Below are 26183 nucleotides of genomic sequence, written 5' to 3'. Positions count from 1 at the left end.
CAGGCTGGATTTAGAAAAGGCAGAGGAACAAAGATCAAATTGCCAACATCCACTGAATCATTGAAAAAGCAAGAGAATTCCAGAAAAACTTCTGGAATTCTGCCTACTTCTGCTTTATTAACTATGCTAAAGCCTTTGACTGTGTGGATCACAATATATTGTGGAAAATTCTTCAAGAGATGGGAATATCAGACCACCTTACCTGCCTCCTGAGAAATCTGTATGCAGGTCAAGTAGCAACAGTTAGAATCAGATATGGAACAAGAGACTGGTTCTAAACTGGGAAAGGAGTACATCAAGATTGTATACTGTCATCCTGCTTATTTAACTTATATGCAGAGTACATTATGCGAACTGCTGGGCTGGATGAAGCACAAGTTGGAATCAAGACTGCCAGGAGAAATATCAATAACCTCAGATACACAGACGGCACCACCCTTATGGCAGAAAGCAAACACCTCTTGGTGAAAGTGAAAGAGAAGAGTGAAAAAGTTGTCTTAAAACTCAACATTCAAAAAACCAAGGTCATGGCATCTGGTCCCGTCACTTCATGGGAAATAGATGGGGAAACAGTGGAAAGTGGCTAACTTTATTTTGGGGGGCTCCAAAATCACTGCAGATGGTGAATGCAGCCATGAAATTAAAAGACACTTGTTCCTTGGAAGAAAAGCTATGACCAACCTAGACAGCATATTAAAAAGCAGAGACATTACTTTGCCAACAAAGGTCCATCCAGGGAAAGCTATGTTTTTTCCAGTAGTCGAGTATGGATATGAGAGTTGGACTATAAAGAAAGCTGAGTGCTAAAGAATGGATGCTTTTGAACTGCATGCTAGAAAAGACTCTTCAGAGTCTCTTGGACTGCAAGGAGATCAAACTAGTCAATCCTAAAGGAAATCAGTCCTGAATATTCATTGGAAGGACTGATGCTGAAGTTCTAATACTTTGGCCACCTGATCGAGTAACTGACTCATTGGAGAGGACCCTGATGCTGGGAAAGATTGAAGGCAGGACAACAATCGTAAGACAGAGGATGAGATGGTTGGATGGCATCACTGACTCTATGGACATGAGTTTGAGCAAGCTCTAGGAGTTGGTGATGGATAGGGAAGCCTGACATGCTGCAATCCATAGGGTCACAAACAGTTGGACATGACTGAGTGTCCAACTGAACCTGACACAGGCAAACACTGAATCTGAAGGCGGTGTGTTCCTCCTGCCAGCAGTCACTCTACCAGGGGCAGAAAGTGGCCTGAATATTTCCTGGACATTTTAAGACCTAGTGAACCAAATATTTTGATTTTTTTCTGCACCACAGCACATGTGGATGTCAGTTCCCTGACCAAGGATCAAACACGTCCCCTAAAGTGGAAGGGCAGAGTCTTAATCACTGGGCTGACAGGGAAGTCCCATAAATGTTTTGATTCTTGATTTTGGTAAGGAAGTGTATATGTCTTTGACAAAAGAGCAGGCTCTAGTTCTTGACCAGATAAAATTCTAAGTATAAACAATAAAGGCAACCTTCACTGAAAATCGTATTCTAGGACTCAGATCCAAGCAGTTGGGTCTCAGAGGCTGTATTCAACTGTTACATTCAGGTTAAAACACCCAACAGCGTGGTTTGAACCTTTTGAGACTTCATCAGGGTTAACCATGTTAAGAGTTATCACCAGAGTTGCTCTGCATGCAGAATGGATACAAAAGAACAACATTTGCTTCTGAATTGTTTTTTAAATTATTAAGCCTCATTTTTGTAGGCTGTAGACTTTAATAGTAAATTTTTGGAAATGCAACAGTATGAAGACGACAGGTGGTTCAACAGAAGACAGAAAACCTACAGTGAGCTATTGCCTCAAACAGGGGCATTTCGGGTGTATACTTAAAGACACTGCTTCATTTCAATAAATGACCAGGATTTGGTGACTTGTTTGCTAACTACTGAATTTCAAGAAGGTGAATAACATGAATGGCTAAATTTATAAATGTCACTGGACTATTGCTTGGGTAAAGGGTGATAGCAAATCGTTTTTTTCTAGTACGATAAAAGCTGTGTTTTAAACTGCAACTTCTGGAGTCATTTTCTTCCTGAGGCAAAAGCCACAGTCTTCTAGCAACCAGAACCTGTCATGGGTTATAAAGAAGGACTTTCAGTCTAGTGAAACCCGGGTGTGCAGCTGTGTTTCCAAGGCAAGAGTTGAGCAGCTCACCACTGCAGAGGTGGCCGTAGCAATGTGTGTGCTAGGATGGGGATGCAGGTGCTGGAGGTGGGGAGCCACTGGAGCATAGAGTCCTTCTTCCACCTTGAGAGTCTTGCTTTGGAAAAAGAAAGCAGCTAAACCTCCAGCAATCATTGTTACAGGCCCTCTTCAACTCATTAACCAAACAGGGACCTAGATACATCTTTCATAATGCCATAATTCTGGGGGAATGGTAGTTTCTTCTGTTTGACTCATTCTAAAAGCCATTCAGAAAACTAAGATCATGGCATCTGGTCCCATCACTTCATGGCAAATAGATGGGGAAACAGTGGAAACAGTGGCTGACTTTATTTTTGGGGCTCCAAAATCATTGCAGATGGTGATTGCAGCCATGAGATTAAAAGACGCTTACTCCTTGGAAGGAAAGTTATGACAACCTAGACAGCATATTAAAAAGCAGAGACATTACTTTGCCAACAAAGGTCCATCTAGTCAAGGCTATGGTTTTTCCAGTGGTCATGTATGGATGTGAGAGTTGAACTATAAAGAAAGCTGAGCACGGAGGAATTGATGCTTTTGAACTGTGGTGTTGGAGAAGACTCTTGAGAGTTCCTTGGACTGCAAGGAGATCCAACCAGTCCTTCCTAAAGGAGATCAGTCCTGGGTGTTCATTGGAAGGACTGATGCTGAAGCTGAAACTCTAATACTCTGGCCACCTGAGAGCTAACTCATTTGAAGACCCTGATGCTGGGAAAGATTGAAGGTAGGAGGAGAAGGGGACGACAGAGGATGAGATGGTGGGATGGCATCACTAACTCGATGGACATGGGTTTGGGTGGACTCCGGGAGTTGGTGATGGACAGGGAGGCCCGGCATGCTGCGGTTCATGGAGTCACATAGAGTCAGATGCGACTGAACTGAACTGAAAAGCCAATAAATCCATCTGCCTAAATTCATTTATTTTTAAATTAACTTACTTTTTATCGAAGTATAGCAGATTTACAATGTTGTGTTATTCTCTGGTGTACAGTAATGTGATTCAGTTATAAGTATACATATATCTTTCCCAGATTCTTTTCCCATGTGGGTCATTACAGAACATGAGCAGAGTTCCCTGTGACATACAGCAGGTCTTTACTGATTATGTGTTATATATATTGTAGCATGGATTTCCCAGGTGGCTCAGTGGTAAAGAATCTGCCTGCCAAAAGAGACAAAGGAGATACAAATTTGATCCCTGGGTGGGAAAGATCCCTTGGAAGAGGAAATGGTAATCCACTCTAGTATTCTTGCCTTGGAAATCCCATGGACAGAAGAGCCTGGTGGGCTATAGTTCATGGGGTCACAAAGAGTCAGACACGATAGAGTGTGCACACACACAAATATTGTGCTAATAGCATGTATCTGTTACTCCCTAATTTCTAATTTATCCCTCTCCGGCCACCTTTCCCCATTTCTTGTCTTCATCAGTTTCTTTTCTGTGTCTGTGAGTCTCTTGTTATTTTGTAAATAAATTCATTTGTAGCATTTTTATAGATTCCACATACAAGCCATATATGATCTTTGTCTTTCTCTGAGTTACTTCACTTAATATGATCATCGCCAGGTCCATCCACGTTGCTGTAAATGGCATGATTTCATTCTTTTTTTATTCTGCCTAAATTAAAAAACAAAAGATGTTCGACTTGATTAATTTAGCAGAGATTAGCCGTGTGTCCTCTCATTACCGATTCTGAACATCTGTCACCAGGCAGGTTTTGTTCAGGACATTGTGAACACCTGCATCATTCATGACGGGGTGGAGTCAGCATCACACCCGCAGGCCACCACACCCACAGCACAAATGTCAGCACCAGGACACAAACTACACACAGACACGAGTGAAAGGAGCGCAAGGCTCATTCAAAGGGTAGCCTCAACAGCTCTCTCCTTTTTTAATCTGCTTGTAGAAAGCTGCTGGTCAAGACAGCCAAGGGCCATAGCTAACATTTTCTAACCTCTTTTACTCAGAAATTCTGTGAACTTCTGAACTTCCCCTAAGTCAAAATGAAGGGCCATGGAATCTCTCTTTACTGACAAACAAATGATTCTGTGGAGTTCTGTGTTCATCACCGAGGAGCAAAGAGAGTTAGAGCTCGTATTTCACAAGTGTTAGTGCCCTGGGTTCTCTGGAGGAGGCAGACTTTGGATGAAGTGTCCTGAAAGACAAGGAAAATCAGAGCCTGGGCTGGGTTTTAAACATCACCTAGACTTTAGCTCATTCACTCAGTCATGTGTGACTCTTTGCGACCCCATGGACTGCAGCAAGCCAGGCCCCCCCGTCCTTCACCATCTCCCAGAGTCTGTTCAAAGTCTCGTCCATGGAGTCGGTGATGCCATCCAACCATCTCATCCTCTGTTGTCCCCTTCTACTCCTGCCCTCAATCTTTCCCAGCACCAAGGTATTTCCCAATGAGTTGGCTCTTCACACCAGGTGGCCAAAGTATCGGAGCTTCAGTTCTTCCAAGGAATATTCAGGGTTGATTTCCTTTAGGATTGACTGGTTTGATCTCCTTGCTATCCAAGGGACTTTCAAGAGTCTTCTCCAGCATCGGTTCTGAAAGTGTGGTCTGAGGACCCAGGAGTACCACCAGGACCTTTCCCAGGAATCTGTGAAGTTCCTTCTCTGACTACACATTTGGGTGAGGCCAAATATATTTCCTATCCAAATAACCTACCACAACAGGCTGAATGTAAGAAGCAGGTAAGAGGGTGCAACTATCTTCCTTTAAGTCAGATTGAAGGAATTTGCAAAAAAGGCAAAACAGTGTCATTATAATTTCTTTGGTTTAGGAAAAAGTTATCTTTCATAAAATATGTATTACTGTATGCTTATGTTGTTATTTATGTAATATGTCAATGTTATTTTAAAATGAATAAATCAAAATTTAAAAAACATTTGTTTTAATTTCTGATATGGCTGGACACCAACAGCTATAACTTACATAAACAAAAGGTCTTTGGGGTCCTTGACGATTTTAAGAGTGTAAAGGGGGGTCCTGAGAACAAAAAGTGTGTGAACCACTGGTCTGATCCAATTCCCTCCTTCTGTAGATGGGAGAAGAGGGTCTGGCGAAGTGAATGATTCACCTGACGACAACTGCAGGACTTAGCAAAGTCAGTGACTGAGCCCCAGGTCTTCAACAATGGAGCTCTTAAATACTGTTGTGATGTCAGAGAGGAAGGAAACAGATTTAGAGAACTAAGTCACACTCCAAATCAAAGTTCCGGTTTTTCTAAGAATATTTTGGTTCCCCATTTGTGTTCTTTATACCTTTGGCATGGTCTCACCTATTTTAGAGAGAAACTCTTACGAAAGATGATACATGATTGGTCAGTAAAGTTTCCAATATACATAGTCTCTGCAACCATCTAATGAAACCAATATTAGCGCCCAAAGTCCTACCTGAGAAATCAAGTTCCACGGTAAAGGTATAAGCCTTGATGTAGCTGAAAAATTCTGAGATTTGGACTGAGAGACATCTGGGCTTGAAACATTGAGCCTCTGTCTCATCTTTGAAAAAAGGGTAATAAATTCCCATGTCATGGCTGTAAAGATGAAATAGGATAATGTGTGGGAGATGGCATATATACAGCGTAATGCCTTTAACCAGCTTTCAGCATCAGTTTATCATCCTTCAAACTCACCTTCTAAACGACTTGATTATTAATAACTTTTGCACTCTAGCGTCCTTGTAAATGGGCAGTGTTATGGACTGAATGTTTATGTCCTCTCCCTTCACGTGTTGATGCTCTAACCCTGGATGTGATGGTATCAGTAGGTGGGGTTCAGGGGAGGTCATTAAGGTTGGATGAGGGATATGGGTGGAGCCCCCAGGATGGGATTAGTGCCCTTCCAAGAAGCAGTGGAGACCCCAGAGCTTCCTCTCTGCACTATATGAGGGCAGTCTTACCAGGCTAGGAAGAAGGTCTTTACGAGACCTGACCAGGCAGACATCCTGATCTTGGACTTCCAGCCTCCAGAACTGTGAGAAATAAATGCCTGCTGTGTAAACCGCCACATCTATTTTTATTTTTTTAATAGCATCCTGAGGTGCCAAGAGAGAGAGGGATACCATGCCTGTAGCAGGAAGGGAATTAAGAGTTCATAAACTGCTCATTACACTGACTATGGAATAGACAACATCTTTTTCAAGGTGGACGGACAGAGATGGGCCCAGTTAGACGAAGCGTGTGACATACACCTGTAACTGTGTATGCTGTCTGAGACAACATTCTTGCTGCAGCGCAGGTAACATGACCCAGATACACGGCTGGGCTTTAAACAAGGAGGCAGAGGGTCTCCACACAGGACCCTCCTTATTTGACTTCTCTTCCTTCTCCACTTGTTTGTTTCAGAAAAGTATCAATCTCAAAACTCAAGACAAATTAAATAACTTCTTCAGAGCCCTCTATAAACAACTCTATTAAATTAGTTTATGACTTATGGGCAGAAGTGAGAGATCTAAAACCAAAATCATCTCTCAGTGTGATACAATAAAAATGGCTAATCACATGGCTTGGCTTGGGTTTTAAAAGTGTCTAAAGACACAAGTTCAGAAAACACTTTATATATAAAGACAAGATTGTTTTTCTTCAACCCAGAGGGGTACCATCAAACTACCATCTTTGTGTCTTATGAGCTGTGTCAATGGAGGAAGCCTGGAGCCCTCTTTAATTGTGTTAATTAATTAATCCATTCTTTGTCATCTGCCCCATCTTGCAATAGAATCACTGCATCAAAACTAACTTTTCTCCTTTATTTTTTCAATAAAGAAATTAATTCCAGGGATATTATTTTGTGTGGAAAAGGAGAGTATTTTTAGCTGAAGAGACCAGAGTCCTTGAGCACATTAACTGGAATAAAGGACAACATGCTAATATTAGCCACACTAAGCCTTTTAAACATAACATATGATCTTAAACTGGTTTTGACTTTTATTCAAAATGAAAAATAGCTCCCTCTAGTCAGCCACAGTAAAGCTGGGACATATTTCTTGCATCATCACTACTCTGTGATTTCAATATAGTTAAAAATAGCTTAAACAGCTCATTCTATTTGCAGTCTATTTGTTTTGCTTTAATTTCATACTATACTGACAATTACTCAGCTTCATTAACTACTTAGGAAATTTCTCAAGTACACTACAAGAAACATCAGGCAAGAAATAATATATTACAGCATGTACTGTTCTTGAAGTCAATCCTGAAAGAGCCTTTTCATCAAATTCACATGCTAAGCCCTGAAAGCACTGTAGGGTCAACCCACATTATAATGGATTCTTGCTTCTGACCCTTGTATCAGAAAGAAGATGCATCACGAACCTAAACATCACCAGTGTGTGTCAATTATATAGAAAGCATTTTGCTAGCTGTTAAAGAAAAATTTAAAAATAATTCCTGCACTCCAGGAGTTTACAGTACACTTGGGATAAAAGTGTGTACGTAAAACAGAGGGAGCACCAAAGGACTGATAGAGAAAAAGCTGACGGAAGAAAAGAGGCTTTTGGGAAAAGTCACTCCTGAGTTTGATGGTACGAGAAGCGATCAGAGGAAGCACCCTTTGGCTTGGGCTTGGAATGGAATGGAAACAGGAGCAGACACACAGCAGTGGCAAGACAGGATGAAGGGACGTGGAAGGAAGGTTCATCTGGCTGTTACGGAGTTCATGTGGGGAAATAATGCTGCAAACAGTGTTTAAAAACTGATTGCTGTGATTTTATACAGTGCAGTGTGTATATGGCAATCCCAACCTCCCAATTTATCCTCTCTCCTTCCCCCACTCCGGTAACCGTAACTACTAAGAACATACTGTATAGTATAGGGAACTGAACTCAATACTCAGTAATGACCTATATGGGAAAAGAATTAAAATAAAAGAATGGCTATATGTATATGTATAACTGATTCACTTTGCCGTACACCTGATACTGACACAACATTATAAACCAATTACATTCCCATAAAAAAAAAACACAGAAAAAATAAAATTAATTAGTTCACCAAGCACTCACTAATGCCAGACAGTATCCAAGGTGCTGGCCATGGTGAACACCACAGGTCAGATTCCTCCCCTCCCTGAGCCTACGTCATGGGGTCAGGGAACCTGCTCTGGAGAATATAAACATGGGACATAATGGGAGGGGTTAGGCAGGGTGGGTGTCTACCCCAGATCTGGGGGCAGGGTAAAATCTGTCTGAAGAGGAATACTTTGTGCTACGACAAGGGGAGAAACCACCACCCTCCTTCACAGAGGGAACGGCAGGTACAAAGGGCCTGAGGCAGGAATGACCGTGGGTCTTTCAAAGCACCCAAAGGTCATCAATGGGGCTAACCAAGGTACTAGCAAATCCTCTGAGAGATTTCCTTCAAGTTGCCCCTATTTTTAGGAGCACTTTTTCATGGTCTTCTATGAGGCTGATGGTATGTTATCTAAGCCATGTTCCCTGGGGATACGCGGGTGGGATTTCTGCCTGGCACTGCCTTCACTGTCCCCAGGTCCATGCCCCTGGCACTAGCAAGGGAACCCCGTGTTTTGCCCACTGTTGAGTTCCCAGCGTCCAGAACAGTGCTCGGCGTATTTCTGCCGCTCAGGAAGTGTTTGTGCAATGAAAGCACGGAGTGAATGCCACTCATCTCCTCCTCCTCAGAGCGGTCCGAAATGAGAGGCGGGGGTAAGAAAGACAAGACAGGACAAGCAGTGAACCGGAGTGCCTACCTGCGGGGCTAGCTGAGGGGTGGAGAAAGAAGCTGTGGGATATTTATACAATGAAATATTACTTAGCCACACAAAGGGACAAACGTGGGTCATTTCTGCAGAGACATGGATGGACCTGGAGACTGTCATACAGACTGAAGGAAGTCGGAAAGAGAAAAACAAATACCGTGCATTAAGGCATTTATGTGGAACCTGAAAAAATTGGTAGACGACCTTATTTACAAAGTAGAAATAGAAACAGGTGTAGAGAAAAAATACGTATGGGTCCCAAGGAGGAAAGGGGGAGTGGAATGAATTAGGAGACTGGGGTTGACATGGATGCATTATTGATGCTATATATAAAACAGGTAGCTAATGACAACCTACTGTATAGCTCAGGGACCTCTACTCAATGCTCTATGGTGACCTCAATGGGAGAAAAAGAAAATGTGCTGTTTCTTTTTTTAGAGGAAATTCAAAAAGGAGGGACTATATGTACATGTGTAGCTGATTCCCTTGGCTATACAGCAGAAACTGAAAGAACACTGTAAAGCAACTATATCCCAACAAAATTTTAAAAAGTAAAATAAAGACCGCTCTCCTTGGTGTAGTCATTCTTCTCAGGTAAGGGAGGTCCCTGTCCCTTGCACACTCCTCTCAGGAACTCTTCTTTTTTATTGAAGCGGAGCTGATTTATAATGTTGTGTTACTTCCTGCTATACAGAAGTGATTCAGTCACACACATCTTTCTGTTCTTTTTCATATTCTTTTCCATCGTGGTTTCATACTGTTATTCATTATAGGACATTGTGTATAATTCCCTGTGATGAACTTTTCTTGGTGTGAGCAGCTTACCCATTCCATCAAGAACCTTCCTCCGCTGAAATATCTGAAAGTAACTTTTGATTGCAACTCTACCTCTCATCACCCTGCTTGGTTGATAAAGGGGAAGAGATAGTTTTTAAAAGAAGAAGAGAAATAAAGAAGAAATATTATTTTTTAAAAAAGAATACAGTCCCTTCTGTTTTCAAACTTTACCTACATTTACTCTGCCCTCATACATAACTGAGTATTTTTTTATATGAGTATCTTTGTTTGGTATAAAGTTCAATTATTAAATAAACACATTATTAACTATGTTATACCAATCCTATACAAATGTGGGAGGGGGGAGAACAGTATTTAAATATGTCAAAGGCAGAAGTATGTTAGGTCTCCTCCAGCATTTTTTTTTCCGCCACACCAAGCTTCCTGTGGATCTGACTTCCCAGATGACTGTGGCCCCTGCAGTGATAACCACTGGGCCACCACAGAAGTCCCCTAAGTTAACTAGTTCTTATTGCTTACAAACAAGACCCCACCACACCCTCCTTGCAGCTCCCTCTGCCTGTCCCCCCTTCCAATGGCAAGATGTCCTTTAGGTCTTGCTGTAGTTTAATCACTAAGTCGTGTCCGACTCTCTGCAACCCCATGAACTGCGGCACGCCAGGCTTCTCTGTCCTTCACTATCTCCCTGAGCTTCCTCAAGCTCATGTCAGTTGAGTCAGTGATGCCATCCGACCGTCTCATCCTCTGTCACCCCTTCCTTCTCTTGCCCTCAATTTTTCCAAGCATCAGGGTCTTTTCCAATGAGTCAGCTCTTTGCATCAGGTGGCCAAAGTATCGGAGCTTCAGCATTAGTCCTTCCAAAGAATATTCAGGGTTGGTTTCCTTTAGGATAGATTTGTTTGATCTCCTTGCTGTCCAAAGCTTTCAAGAGTCCTATTTCTTCATGGCAAATAGATGGGGAAAATGTGGAAACATTGTCAGATTTCAATTTCTTGGGCTCCAAAGTAAATGCAGATGGTGACTGCAGCCATGAAATTAAAAGACTCTTGCTCCTTGGAAGAATAGCTATGTCAAACCTTTATGCCCACTTTTGTGCAAAAGAAAACCAGTTCCATTCTGCAATGTTTCTGTCCCTTTCAGACAATGAATAATCACTTATTATTTGTGAAATAGTTTTTCTTTGTTCAGGAGTCTCGCATTCAACCATCTACAGAGGCTGGGCCTGGGTGAGGAGGGCAGAAGGGCACGTGGTGGAGGGACATGTGGTGAGATGAGCAGCTTTTGCACTGTGTAAGTGGGGGCTCCGAGTCCTGCTTGGCAAACCAAGTGCTCAGATCATTCCACCGAGGATGTTGGCCCTCCAGCTTCTGGTCCAGGGTCTGGGGCATGGGAGGGTCTAATGGAGACAGAAGGACTCTTCTCTTATACAGTTTATTCCCCTATATTGACGCAGAAGTGAAAAATGAAAACAATGGAAATCTCTGAAGGCTGCTGACTTTTAAGTGCGGGAGAAGAGGAGTAGGAGAGTGTGTGTGTGTGTGTGTGTGTGTGTGTAACAGAGAGAGAGAGAAAGAGAGAGAGTCAGAGAAAAAAGAGAGAAAGAGAGGAAGGAAGGAAACAGGAGGAAGCAGGAAGAGGTGGGGAGGTGAGGAGGGAAGAGATGAGAAAGTGGGGAGGGGAGGGGGAAAAGGAAGTGGTCAGAAGCTAGAAACTACAGAAACGATACAGTTCAGAGGAACAGAGGGAGGGAAGAAATCAGATCTGAAAGCAGGAACAAGTGAACAGGGAAGGGAAAGAGGCTGGGGACAGAGGGGGAAGCGGAGGGAGCCAGCGCTGGGGGTGTGAGCCAGGCTCACCCCACGCCCTGCCCCTGTCAAGTCACCACCCCAGCCTGGCTGGATCAAGGCCCAGGCACCGAAGTCACCTCCTGTGGCTCAGGGATATTGATCAGCCCCTCAGGAAGCAAGGGTGGGGCATGTCTCAGTCTCACTCCAACCCTCCCGGCCCCCGTGGGGACGCCGATTCCAGCCTGAACAACAGGGACCTGCCCACAAGCTGCAGCCCCTCTGAGCCAAGCCTCCTGGAGCTTTAGGACTTTAGGTGCAGAAGGATCTTAGAGGGATGGTTCCTTGGCCAGGGTGGCCTGGGGAGAGGCCCTCACTAAAGTCAGCTGGACTATGGAGGCCCTCAGGGGGACAAGCCAAGGGCAGGCAGCCCTCCGTGGTCCGAAGCGGCTGATAACTGAGTCCTGCACTTCCCCACGGGCACTGCCATCAGGGGAGCAGCTCTGAGCCCAGAGGGCAGGGTGAGCTGAGCTCACAGGCTGGTCAAACAGGTCTCCTGGTAGTGACACTCGGCTCTCACCCCAGAGACTCAGAAAGGGGCATGAAGACCTAGACCCTCTCTCACCAGCAGTCTCTGAACCCAAACAATCAAAGGTTCAGAGCGACAAAGCCAGGGAAACATCATCCAAAATACATGTTTTAAAAAAATTCAGCTCTGACTTGAAACAATACAAACATGCTTTTAAATACACTTTTCATTCTCTATTACTCAACCATTAAAAAGAATGAAACAATTCCATTAGGAGCAGCATGGATGGGCCTAGAAATTATCATACTGAGTGAACTAACTTGGACAGAAAAAGACAAATACCATATTATATATATATATATATATATATATGTGGAATCTAAAGTATTGATTAGATACAGCACAAATAACATATCTCTGAAACAGAAAAAGACTCAAAGACATAGAGAAGAGACTTGTGATTGCCGAGGGGAAAGAGTTAGTGAGGAGTGATGGATTGGGAGGGTGGGACTAGCAGATGCAAACTAGTATATATAGGATGAGGAAATAACCTCCTACTGCATAGCACAGGAATCATATTCAACATCCTGTGATAAACTACAATGGGAAACAATATGAAAAAATATATCAATATATGTGTATAACTAAATCACTGCGGTACAGCAGAAATTAACAAAGCACTGTAAATCAACCAGACCTCAATAAAATACATATACACTTTTAATTATAAAATATTCAGTTCAGTTGCTCAGTCATGTCCGACTCTTTGTGACCCCATGGACTGCAGCACGCCAGGCTTCCCCGTCCATCACCAACTCCTAGAGTTTATCCAAACTCATGTCCATGGAGTCGGTGATGCCATCCAACCATCTCATCCTCTGTCATCCCCTTATCCTCTCGCCTTCAATCTTTCCCAGCATCAGGGTCTTTTCAAATGAGTCAGTTCTTCACATCAGGTGGCCAAAGTATTGGAGTTTCAGCCTCAGCATCAGTCCTTCCAATGAACACCCAGGACTGATCTCCTTTAGGATGGACTGGTTGGATCTACTTTCAGTCCAAGGGACTCTCTCAAGAGGCTTCTCCAACACCATAGTTCAAAAGCATCAATTCTTCAGCACTCAGCTTTCTTTATAGTCCAAATCTCACATCCATACATGACCACTGGAAAAAACATAGCCTTGACTAGACAAACATTTGTTGACAAAATAATGTCTCTGCTTTTTAATATGCTGTCTAGGTTGTCATAACTTTCCTTCCAAGGAGTAAGTGTCTTTTAATTTCATGGCTGCAGTCACCATCTGCAGTGATTTTGGAGCCCCCAAATATAGAGTCAGCCACTGTTTCCACTGTTTCCCCATCTAATTGCCATGAAGTGATGGGAACAGATGCTGTGATTTTAGTTTTCTGAATGTTAAGCTTTAAGCCAACTTTTTCACTCTCCTCCTTCATTTTCATCAAGAGGCTTTTTAGTTCTTCTTCGCTTTCTGCCATAAGGGTGGTGTCATCTGCATATCTGAGGTTATTGATATTTTTCCTGGCAATCTTGATTCCAGCTTGTGCTTCATCCAGCCCAGCGTTTCTCATGATGTGCTCTGCATATAAGTTAAATAAGTAGGGTGACAATCTATAGCTTTAACATACTCCTTTTCCTATTTGGAACAAGCCTGTTGTTCCATGTCCAGTTCTAACTGTTGCTTCCTGACCTGCATACAGATTTCTCAAGAGGCAGGTCAGGTGGTCTGATATTCCCATTACTTGAAGAATTTTCCACAGTTTATCGTGATCCACACAGTCAAAGGCTTTGGCATAGTCAATAAAGCAGAAGTAGCTATTTTTCTGGAACTCTCTTGCTTTTTCAATGATCCAGTGGATGCTGGCAATTTGATCTTGGTTCCTTTGCCTTTTCTAAATTCAGCTGAACATCTGGAAGTTCATGGTTCACTTATTGTTGAAGCTTGGCTTGGAGAATTTTGAGCATTACTTTGCTAGTGTTCGAGATGAGTGCAATTGTGTGGTAGTTTGAGCATTCTTTGACATTGCCTTTCTTTGGGATTGGAATGAAAACTGATCTTTTCTGGTCCTGTGGCCACTGCTGAGTTTTCCAAATTTGCTGGCATATGGAGTGCAGCACTTTGACAGCATCATCTTTTAGGATTTGAAACAACTCAACTGGAATTCCATCACCTCCACTAGCTTTGTTTGTAGTGATACTTCCTAAGGCCCACTTGACTTCACATTCCAGGATGTCCGGCTCTAGGTGAGTGAGCACACCATGGTGATTATCTGGGTCATGAAGATCTTTTTTGTATAGTTCTGTGTATTTTTGCCACCTCTTCTTAATATCTTCTGCTTCTGTTAGGTCCATACCATTTCTATCCTTCATTGAGCCCATCTTAGCATGAAATGTTCCCTTGGTATCTCTTATTTTCTTGAAGAGACCTCTAGTCTTTCCCATTCTGTTGTTTTCCTCTATTTCTTTGCATTGATTGCTGAGGAAGGCTTTCTTATCTCTCCTTGCTATTCTTTGGAACTCTGCATTCAAATGGGCATATCTTTCCTTTTTTCCCTTGCCCTTCCCTTCTCTTCTTTTCTCAGCTATTTGTAAGGCCTCTTCAGACAGCCATTTTGCTTTTTTGCATTTCTTTTTCTTGGGGATGGTCTTGATCCCTGTCTCCTGTACAATGTCATGAACCTCCATCCATAGTTCATCAGGTACTCTGTCTATCAGATCTAATCCCTTAAATCTATTACTCACTTCCACTGTATAATCATAAGGGATTTGATTTAGGTCATACATGAATGGTCTAGTGGTTTTCCCTACTTTCTTCAATTTAAGTCTGAATTTGGCAATAAGGAGTTCATGATCTGAGCCACAGTCAGCTCCCAGTCTTCTTTCTGCTGACTGTATAGAGCTTCTCCATCTTTGGCTGCAAAGAATATAATCAGTCTGATTTCAGTATTGACCATCTGGTGATGTCCATGTGTAGAGTCTTCTCTTGTGTTGTTGGAAGAGGGTGTTTGCTATGACCAGTGCGTTCTCTTGGCAAAACTCTATTAGCCTTTGCCCTGCTTCATTCTGTACTCCAAGGCCAAATTTGCCTGTTACTCCAGGTGTTTCTTGACTTCCTACTTTTGCATTCCAGTCCCCTATAATGAAAAGGACATCTGTTTTGGGTGTTAGTTCTAAAAGGTCTTGTAGGTCTTCACAGAACCATCCAACTTTAGCTTTTTCAGCATTACTGGTAAGTGCATAGATTTGGATTACTGTGATATTGAATGGTTTGCCTTGGAAACGAACAGAGATGATTCTGTCGTTTTTGAGATTGCATCCAAGTACTGCATTTTGGACTCTTTTGTTGACTATGATGGCTACTCCATTTCTTCTAAGGGATTCCTGCCCACAATAGTAGATATAGTGGCAATCTGAGTGAAATTCACCCATTCCAGTCCATTTTAGTTTGCTGATTCCTAAAATATTGACGTTCTCTCTTGCCATCTCCTTTTGACCACTTTCAATTTGCCTTGATTCATGGACCTAACATTCCAGGTTCCTATGCAGTATTGCTCTTTACAGCATCGGACCTTGCTTCCATCACCAGTCACATACACAACTGGGTATTGTTTTTTCTTTGGCTCCATGTCTTCATTCTTTCTGGAGTTATTTCTCCATTGATCTCCAGTAGCATATTGGGCTCCTACCGACTTGGGGAGTTCAGCTTTCAGTGTCCTATCTTTCTGCCTTTTCACACTGTTCATGGGGTTCTCAAGGCAAGAATACTGAAGGGGTTTGCCATTCCCCTCTCCAGTGGACCATATTTTGTCAGAACTCTCCACCATGATCCATACATCTTATTGGCTGTACTTAAAAGAGAAAAACACACTGAACCTTCATTTCAGAAACTAAAAAAATTTGAGGAAATTTCATTACAGGCTTAAATGGGAGTTTTAATATGTATATTGAAACTGATAATAAATTTGAATATTTACAGTGATCTGGAGCCATATTTGATAAGCTGTTTCAAGGCAAAATTTAATAATGAATCATTTAATACATAATTGAAAGTTTTGAGTTTATAATAAAAATTCTAGTATTCTAATTTAAAGTATTAACTCATATCTTCACCCCCATGTTTAATAAAAACTTAAAAATAATGTTCTACTTATTATTCCCTACTTTGCATCTTTCCTTTAGCTCCAATAACAGCTGAAGGATAAGATCTTTGGGAACTCTCAGATCCATTTCACAGTTGAAGGCAAACACACAATCAACTATTCAGGTGTTCTTCTCCGTTTTAAAGATAGCTACACCTCTGTTGGTGAAAACAATGCATTTGCACATCACACTTCTTGGTCATAAACTTCAACCTCATAAATAGCAATGATAATTAAAAATCTCTCTTGATGAATAGATTGTTCAGTCCATTTGCTCAATTAATTTATTTATTCCACAAATATTTATGGAGAACCTGCTATGCCTTGGACACAATGCCAAGGGCTGCAAATTAACAAATGACTAAGACTGAGTCCGTGATTTCAGGGAGGAGGTGCTATCAAACATGGGAGGGTTATGGGCACCTACAAAGAGCTGCCAATGTGGGTGAGAGGGGGTCCAAGACAGTTGAGGGTGAGTGGGAGAGCAAGGATGGGCCCCATCAGTGCATTGTGTCCTAAGCTGAATGGCATGCATTACTCCCTGGCACAAAAAGGCAGCCTGTCTCCTTCTGTTTGGTGAAAGGTATGAGGTATGGGCACTGATGGGGGAACACGGGGGCATGTTCAGAGGACATGAATATGTAAATTGTTGGCAGGCCTGGGAGAAGCATGTTCAAACCTTCTAGCCCCCATTTCACTGAAATTGTGATAGCATTTAACACTGATCACCACAGTTCCTTTTCCAAAGTTCTCTTTCCCTGGATCTGTGAGATAACACTCTCCTGTCTTTCTTCTTTTAACCCCCACCTCTAAGATGTATTTGAAAATTTCTCTCTCCAGTGGGACCTCTCTTTAGGCTTTTGATCTGTACAGATAACTGCCCGTTTGACAACTCCTCTTAGACAATGAGTCAAAGGCAATTCAATCTTAACACGTTTAAAACTGGCCTCATTCTCTTCCCTCCCAAATCCTGGTCCTCTAATCCAGCTCTTTAACCCAGTGAGTGGTGCCATGTCTTCCCTGGTAATTATGGCTGAGGCTTGAAAGTCATTTTACACACCTACTTCCTCTTACTCTTCTCCAGTTTCTGTCAGAATCCAACCACCCACAACTGGTGCTGATTCTGCCTTGGGCATCTTTGCATTTCTATTGAGGTCCATTGTGATGCTGCCTTGCTGCATCCCTCCGCCTAAATCAACTTTCCTCCTCCTGTACTTCCTTCCCAGGGATGACAGTGGCTTCATGAATCCCAGGGAGTCCTTCCCTGTCTAGACCAATACCTCTCCTTAACTGCTCTCAAAGTATTCTTCTTTCAGTACTTATCACAACTATGATCTTAGAATTTTTTTATAATGTCTGTCTCTTCCATCTGACTATATATTCCATGAGACAGGGTATATTAATATTTTTTACAATTCAAAAATCACTGCTTAGGAAATTGATGAGCGTTAGTAAATATCTCCTCAATAAATGCAGAATGAAGTACGCACATACAAACTTCAGTTGTACCCCATACTCTGCAACTTATTAATTTCCCTAAAATATATAGGGTCTGTGATAGCATCTTGTGATTGAGTTACCACAACAACTCTATTTGTTGATGGGATTTGGCCAAAAGGCTTCATGTCATTTCCAAATGTTTCCTGGGAGTAGGTTTTCTTCCCCGCTTTGAAAAATGCAAAGTTTATTTATTTATTTATTTTCCTGCCCTGCTCTTTCTACTTGAGAGAAAATTTAATAAGTCTAGGCTGCGGTTGAGGTCAGAGGTTTTAAGAATAGAGAACAAAATGTTCATTCTAGTAATTATACAATGTCATATTATTTAACTACTTATAATGTTAGAAGGAAATTTTTTGGTTATTTCCATTTTATTTCTATTAATATTGTCTAGAACAAGTAAATGCATAGAGCTTATATGAACTTTTCTGTTGTTTTTGGTTTCTTACCTACTTCTAAAAACCTTCAATGACATTAATTTTATTAGTGTCCGTGAATGGATAAAATGTGGTCAATTCTATTTGGTAAAAACAAAAGAAACAAACATGGCAATTATGTTCTATAAAGTTACAGTAGACACAAAAATAGCTAATACTGAGCTATGTCTCCTTCAAGGGGATATACAGGGTGACATTCCTGGAAGTTACTGCTCATAACACTTTCATCAACTGATCTACACCTAATCTTGTTTTATGTGTATTTCTGTTTAAAGACACCGTATTAACATATATTGTTGATTCACTAATACTCAGCTCAGAGCCAACTGTACTGTTACTCATGCCTGATAGAAGCTTATCAAACATCTGTATTTTTTCCCTAAGGCACATCACAGCCTTCTTGCACTTAGGAACACCAGAAAGCACTACAGCATTCTGCTCATGGGTCATTTTAAACAGTGAAATCATCACAAAAAAGCACAACAATGCAAAAAATACATGGTACTAAATAGACCATGTAAAAGATACTTGTTTACCATACGAGAACTGGAACAAGAAGGCAGAGTCTCAGCTGAAATGCCCAGGTCAGGTACCGCAAATTTACTGCCTCTCTGTGTGGCAAACACTGACTTTGGGTTTACAAATAAATGTGCCAGAAGACCAATGCACAAATACAGAATCTGCAAATAACGAGATAAAGTCTACACACATACAATGGAGTATTATCCAGCCGTGAAATGAAATTTTGATACCTGCTACAGTAAGGATGAACCTTGAAAACATTATGCTAAGTGAAATAAGCCAGACCAAAAAAGAAAAAGACACATATTACATGGTTCCATTTATATGAATATCTAGGATAGGCAAGTTATCAGGGCTTTGGGGGAAAGGAGGATGCTGAGTTATTGCTCAATGGGTCTAGAGTTTCTGTTTGGGATGATGAAAAAAGTAATGGAGATAGATGGTGATGGGAACACAGCGAAGTCAATGCAATTATAATGCTACTGTTGTACCGTGAATGGTTAAAGAGGAGTATTTTACATTATGCACATTTGACAATAAACAATCAATAGAGTCACTGAATAAGATTAAATGGATTATTTGAATCTTCTGTTAAAACCTAAAGGAGACATCTGGATGGAACTAAGAGATTCTAATTTACCCACATGTCCTCTTAAAGCAAAGACCCTCCTTAATATGTTTTTTTTTTTTCTTGGCCACACTGAGCAGCTTACAGGATCTGTTTCCCAACCAGGGATCGAACAAGGCTCCCAGCAGTGGAAGCACAGTGGCCTAACCAGTGGACCCTTGGGGAATCCCAAAATGCTTTCCTTTTGGTTTACAGACCACATTGGAAAACAAGCTTGTTGTTTAATAATATCAGCTGGTTACTGAGGAAAACAAACAAATTAAAATGTGCATGTCAGTTGTTTGGCCTCACATCATGGTTTTGGTGAAAATTTATGTACTCATAGAATTATTTGTTCTGATTGCCAAAAGAATGGTCACCCAAGGAACCAACAACTGATGCTCCTAATTTATCTTGAACTAAAACTGCCTCTCTGGTCCACTATAACTGGGTGAAGTGATTTTCTCAGGAAAACTACCCCCAGTACAATTTAGGTATTTAGGCACTACATGTCCACTTTGAATCTTTCATGTCCCTTCTCTCTTACCTCACCAATCTAATTCTCATCTGCTTCCTTCCCTACTGAAAAACCCCTGTTTTCATATCTCTAGAGAGCCATCTGTTAGAATATGGCTGTGGTTACTATCATCATTCAAATGTTCCTTTTTATTTTAAGTATTTCTTGACCCAACAATTACAAAGAAGCATGGCTAGATATAAACATAAACGGAATGTGCTAATGTGGAATGCAAACAATATTAAAATGTTAAACTTAACATAGGGAGGAATTCATGGCCAAAGAAAAGTCTATTACAGTTCTTTCAATCTTTTTAAAATGCATCATAAAACTAAAAATGTTTCACTACAGAATAACATTTTGGCTTCTCTTATGATTGCAAAGAAGGGTAATTATGATTGTCATGAAAACACAGTGAGCAGCTGTATACTGTTAACAAAAGAATCACTCTATGAATGTGCTCAAAAACTGGCATTTTATACACTCACATTTCCTAGAAATTAGACAGTCTTCCCAATTGGAGCAGACAGCAGAAGAGACGCTTTTCTATTAATTGTGGCTTTGTACCAATCAAGTTTTGGGAGCCAATTGGATTATCTTTTTTGGGGACAATTTCTTACACATACTCAGACATGTGCATTATAATTTTATAAAAAGTAATTTTTAAGTTCTCAAATGATAGCTTTTTCTATTTGCGCCTTTTTTTTTTTTAACTTTAAAAATTTTTTGGCCTTGCTGCATGGGATGTGGGATCTCCGTTCCCCAATTAGGGATCAAACCCACACCTGCTGCAAATAAATGTGGCATCTTAACCGCTGGACCACCAGGAAAGTCTTGATAGCATTTTAGCTCTTAAAAAATATTGGTGGGACTTCCCTACCATGGATAGGAGTCTGCTTGCCAATGCGGGCAATATGGGTTCGATTCCTAGTGCGGGAAGATTCTACATGCCATGGAGGAACTAAAGCCCATATGCTGCAACTACTGAAGCCTGCACTCTAGGTAGGGCCTGTGAGTTGCAACTATGGGACCCATGTGCTACAACTGCTGAAGCTCGCATGCCCTAGAACCTAAGCTCTATAATCAGAGGAGCCACTGCAAGGAGAAATCCATGCACTGCAAATAGAAAAAGTCCATACAGAAATACTGCTCACCGCAACCAGAGAAAGTCTGTGTGCAGCAGTGAAGACCCAGCACAACCATAAAAACCACACACATATATCAGTGTACTCTTTCATAGAGGTACATCTGTTAGAAATCATAAAAAAGCACAATGAATGACTCCTCAGTTTATTTTATGAAGACTAATGAATAGGTACTTACTCATTAAAGACTAGGTCTGGTGCAAAATAGAGATACTGGCTGTTCGTATGTTTGTACGATCTCCAGCTCAAGGCAAATGACGACAGACACATCCAAGAATACTGGATGAGGGTTATTTGGTCCTCAAGAGGCAGGTTTTTAAATCCTGAAGAACAGAATAATTTACCACAGAAAACACTTAGCATTTAAGTACATCCCAGGAAGAAACTTCTTAAGTCCACCCCCACTGCCCCCTTTCTCTCATCAACTCAAATCAATTCCACAGTTACTTCCAGAGTACCTATCATGGACCTGGCCTTGTTTAACATTTTATGTTAAATTCACCCTGAATTCTCAAGAAGTGTAAAGTGCCAGGGCCAAGAAAACTAAGAAGTCCTGGAAGTCTCACTGTGGATGGCGGCCTACCACCCTTGGTGGGACTGAAAGAATTTGTGTTAATCTTTGCCACTTGCTTCAGCCTATTCACAACAGATACCTTCAAAACCAAAGATAATTTAATGACTGTTTACTACTGCATACCTGCAACAGTGGTGGAAGATTTTAGTTTTCATGAAGTGAAATGAAAGTTAGTCACTCAGTCTAGTCTGATTTCATGACCCCATGGCCTGTAGCCCACCAGGTTCCTTTGTCCATCGAATTCTCCAGGAAAGAACACTGGAGTGGGCTGCCACTTCCTTCTCCAGGGGATCTTCCCAACCCAGGGATCAAACCCAGGTCTCCCACATTGCAGGCAGACTCTTTACTGCCTGAGCCAACAGGGAAGCCTGGTTTCCTGGTTAATTTTCATGAGTTTGCAGGGATTTAAAAAGTCTTGTTCCTTGCTTCCCTTAGTTGGGAATAACCAGACTTTTGAGGCAGAATAAGCATCCTTGGCAGGGCTTCCTCAATAGCTCCACAGTAAAGAATCTGCCTGCAATGCAGGAGACTCAGGAGATGCGGGTTCAATCCCAGAGTCAGGAAGATGCCCTGGAGGAGGAAATAGCAACCCTCTCCAGTATTCTTGCCTGGAGGATCCCAAACACAGAAGAGCCTGGCAGGCTACAATCTATGGGGGTCTAAGAGTCAGACACGACTGAATGACTGAGCACGCATGTTATTAAGCATCCTTGGCGCTGGTCCTGCCTCACCCACAGTCTCCCTTTCCGAGCCTCAATTCATCCTTCATTCGTTTCTTTTTCCACCCTCTGTACTCCAAGGGGCACCAGGGTACCCTTCTGTTCATGTAGTTTCACCTGGGCAAGCCTCCCTTCAAAGAATTAGGGCTTCTGATTATTTTTTGTTTTATAGCTGCTGGGTGACCACAGGTCATCTAAGAAATGGCTTTGGATTAATGAACTGGGACAATGTGATTGCAATTCTAAGCAATGTTTCCATAGATTAACAGGGACCTTATTAATAAAATTCTACAGCATAAAAAAATGACCAAATTAGGAATTTCAAGGACAACTGAAAGGGTGCTGGAGGTAAGATGATATTTTCAGCAAGATGCAGAGACGCCTAAAGCTTACTTGACAGGTCTTTTTTAAAAATTAATATTTATTGGAGTATAATTGATTTACAATATTGTGTTAGTTTCAGGTGTATAACAAAGTGAATCAGTTTATATACAGGATATATAATTACATATATATATATATATAGTTATAATCAGAATATATACATATATCCACTCTTTTTTAGATTCTTTTTCCATAGAGGTCATTACAGAGTATTCAGTAGAGTTCCCTGTGCTATATATTTTTTATATATGGATATGTATGTGCATGTATGCTCAGTCGCTTCATTCATGTCTGACTCTTTGTGACCCTGTGGACCATAGTCTATCAGGCTCCTCCATCCAGGGGATTCTCCAGGCAAGAATACTAGAGTGGGTTGCCATGCCCTTCTCCAGGGAATCTTCCCAATTCAGGGGTTGAAACCATGTCTCTTACATCTCTTGCACTGGCGGGCGGGTTCTTTACCACTAGTGCCACCTGAAAAGCCCATATATAGTATATATAACTATTTTATATACAGTAGTGTGTATGTCTTAATTAACCTGGTTTAGGCTGAGATTAGCTATTGTTATCAGCTGCTAATAATGGGCTTATTCTGGGCTTTGACAACTAGAATGTGTTTTTGCCTTATTAATATTACCGGGATGAAATGTTCCATTTCAATCGTCAACATAAGAAATGCATACATTACATTAACTGTAGAATACTTAACGCTAATGTCTCAAGAGAAATGAGTACACTCACCAGACTTTTTCTACACACTGAATTTGACATCAAGTTTAAAAAAAAAAAAACAACTGGGTCTCAGGATTGAGACGGACGCTAAGTCAATTGCACTGTTGCATATGGCTCACTCTGTGGCCCTGAGGCGCCCAGCTCAGGATGCAGACCCAGAAAGGAGAGCCCGTCCTCACCTGGAAGTACCTTCGCCCACTTCACAACTTGGATCATCTGCTTGCCGGCTAAGCGGTTGAGGGTGGAGAGCAGGTTTTCGGCCGTATCCGGCTTGGAGCCGTCATAGCCTGCATATACAATCTCGGGCTCGATGGTTTCAAGGATCATAGAAGGGGAAGGAGTGAGCGCTCGGGAGATGGTGGAGAGCTGCGGGACCAGCGCCGAGTTGACCGAGGGCTCCTGCGCAGGCGCGATGTAGGTAGTGCCTTCCTCTGGGCTCTGGGGGGGCGGGGGCGGGGGCGGAGGCTGCTGCGCCTGTTCCTCGTGAATCCCTTTTAACTTCCCCAACTTCTTGGACTTCCGAGCTGAAAAAAGAAAGGTATAAACAATAAGGGCAAATTAAGATTATGTTTGGCCTGATAAATATGTCAAGTACAGCATTTCCATATGTTACAGATGAATGAATATTGAGTTACAAGAAAAAACTATTAAAGAAAAAATTTTATTTTTTTCATTTTGTGTCCATATGAGGGTCTGACTGTTCACTAAACTGACTGGGATAATAATTTCATAATGTAAAGTCATTAAAATCAATAAGCTGTACACTGTAACCTTACATAGTGCATGCTGGGCTTCCCCGGTGGCTCAGCTGGTAAAGAATCCGCCTGCGATGCAGGAGACCTGGATTCTATCCCTGAGTTGGGAAGGTCCCCTGGAGAAGGGAAAGACTACCCACTCCAGTGTTCTGCTCTGGAGAAGTCCATAGCATGGAGTAGCAAAGAGTCTGACACGACTGAGCGACCTTCACTTTCTTTCTTTCAAGTCGCTTGAGTAGTATCCCACTCTTTGTGACCCTGGACTGTAGCCCACCAGCCTCCTCTGTCCATGGGATTCTCCAGGCAAGAATCCTGGAGTGAGCTGCCATAGTGCTATATGTCAATTATTATCTCAATAAAAATGAAATGCAATAAATAGTACCAAAGAAGAGAATTAAATAAAAGGTCATGTTGGGGATACTGTCCATGAGGTACAATGCAATCATATATTAACTTATATTGATGAAAGCATATTTTTTCTCTAAAGATGTCTTGCTATACTGGTAGGAATAGTTCTTTTTCAATATTTTTCTGATAGCAGGCATTGTCCTCTATGCGTTCTATAAATTAACCACTTTAACAACTTCGTCAGTTTTATGGCTTAGGTACTATTACAATTCTCATTTTATAATGAGGAAAGTGAGACCAGAAGGGCTGTGAAGTCTGTCCAAGATCACACAGCTAGCACACGTAAAACAGACGTAAGAGTTCAGAGGAAGGGCAAGTTACTTCAGATGCTATTAAGTTATACATGCCTCAACTAAATCTTATATAATAAAAAATTCCCACCTATTATCCACCAGAGTTGGCAGCAAGAGCTAGTCTGACCTGAGTGAACCTAGGTCTGAGCCCTGTCTCTGCTCCCTCTAATCAGTTTTCCCTGGCCCTTGACTTGCTCCCCTTTGGTGTTTCTCTGCCACCTAATCTTGCTGAGGCCGACATGTAACCACTCCCTTACTTGGAGTAGCTATTTTGTGCAAATGCTGTTAGACCAAGACCCCAGCTACACTGTGAACTGCCGAGACATAAGGACTGGGTGTTCCTCCTCTTTGACAGCCCCCACGTCACCTTGGTAAATGTTACGCCTGCACAAGTGATTTACACATTTCCACCGTATGGATGGGGTTGTAATCCACCCCAAAGCAAGACCACAGAAGGGAAGAAATGAAGTATCTAGATGATTCCAAGTTGGAGTGCTAACTAGTAAACGTACAGGAAATTAATGCTATTAAAAAAGGCAGGTGTGAGTTATACCATTACACAATCTTTAAAAATCTCTCCTACTTTTTTTTATTATAAATAAACAATTCACATATCACATGGGCTATAATTAAAAGAGATCACAAAATACTGTACAGGAATACCACTTTAGAGTTCCAGGAGAATATATGTACAAGAGACCATGTTCTAATTTATCTAGAACAGTCCTGGTTTAGATACATTTGGTTTATGCCTGTTTCCCAGCATGATTATTAGTTAAGTGCCCCCCTTTTACTCCTAAAAGTACCACATTTTGGACAACAAATAATGCGTTCATCTTAATTAAAACCAAAGAAGCAGTATTAACTTTAAGCAACTGCTTACAAATTTTTTATTGAAGTATAATTGGTTTACAGTGTTGTGTTAGTTTCTGCAGTATAGCAAAGTGTCTCAGGTCTACACACACAGATTTCATATTCGTTTCCATTATGGTTTATCACAGGATACTGAATATAGATCCCTGTGCAATACAGGACCTTGTTGTTGATCCATTCCATATATAGTACTTTGCATCCGATGATCCCAAACTCCCAAAACTTCCCTCTCCCCAACCCTGCCCCCTTGGAAACCACACGTCTGTTCTCTATGTCTGTTTCATAGATAGGTTCATTTGTGCTGTATTTTACCTTCCACATATAAGTCGTATCATATGGTACCTGTCTTTCACTCTCTGACTTAGTTTGCTTAGTATGTTAATCTCAAATTCCATCCATGTTGCTGCAAATAGCATTCTTTTGTTCTTTTTAATGACTGAGTAATATTCCACTGTATAAATGTACCACTTCTTTATCCGCTCATCTCTTGACG

General features: G+C 41.5%; 1 protein-coding gene across 3 annotated transcripts in view; it reads right to left on the bottom strand.

Annotated features, from left to right (window-relative positions):
• The window catches only part of NR3C2 (nuclear receptor subfamily 3 group C member 2), a 424004-nt gene that overhangs the window by 72741 nt on the left and 325080 nt on the right, over window positions 1-26183 (bottom strand). For all 3 annotated transcript variants that reach the window (XM_070474780.1, XM_070474779.1, XM_020873208.2), the window contains exons 5-6: window positions 23541-23885; window positions 21131-21275 (exon numbers count right to left, since the gene is read on the bottom strand). In XM_070474780.1, the coding sequence (XP_070330881.1) occupies window positions 21131-21275; window positions 23541-23885 (490 nt within the window). The remainder of the gene's footprint in view (window positions 1-21130; window positions 21276-23540; window positions 23886-26183) is intronic.

This window comes from Odocoileus virginianus, chromosome 12 (assembly GCF_023699985.2).
Source record: "Odocoileus virginianus isolate 20LAN1187 ecotype Illinois chromosome 12, Ovbor_1.2, whole genome shotgun sequence".
In the NCBI taxonomy this organism is placed as follows: domain Eukaryota; kingdom Metazoa; phylum Chordata; class Mammalia; order Artiodactyla; family Cervidae; genus Odocoileus; species Odocoileus virginianus.
Note: the sequence above shows the minus strand (reverse complement) of the source record. Positions and strands in the feature narration are given on the sequence as shown.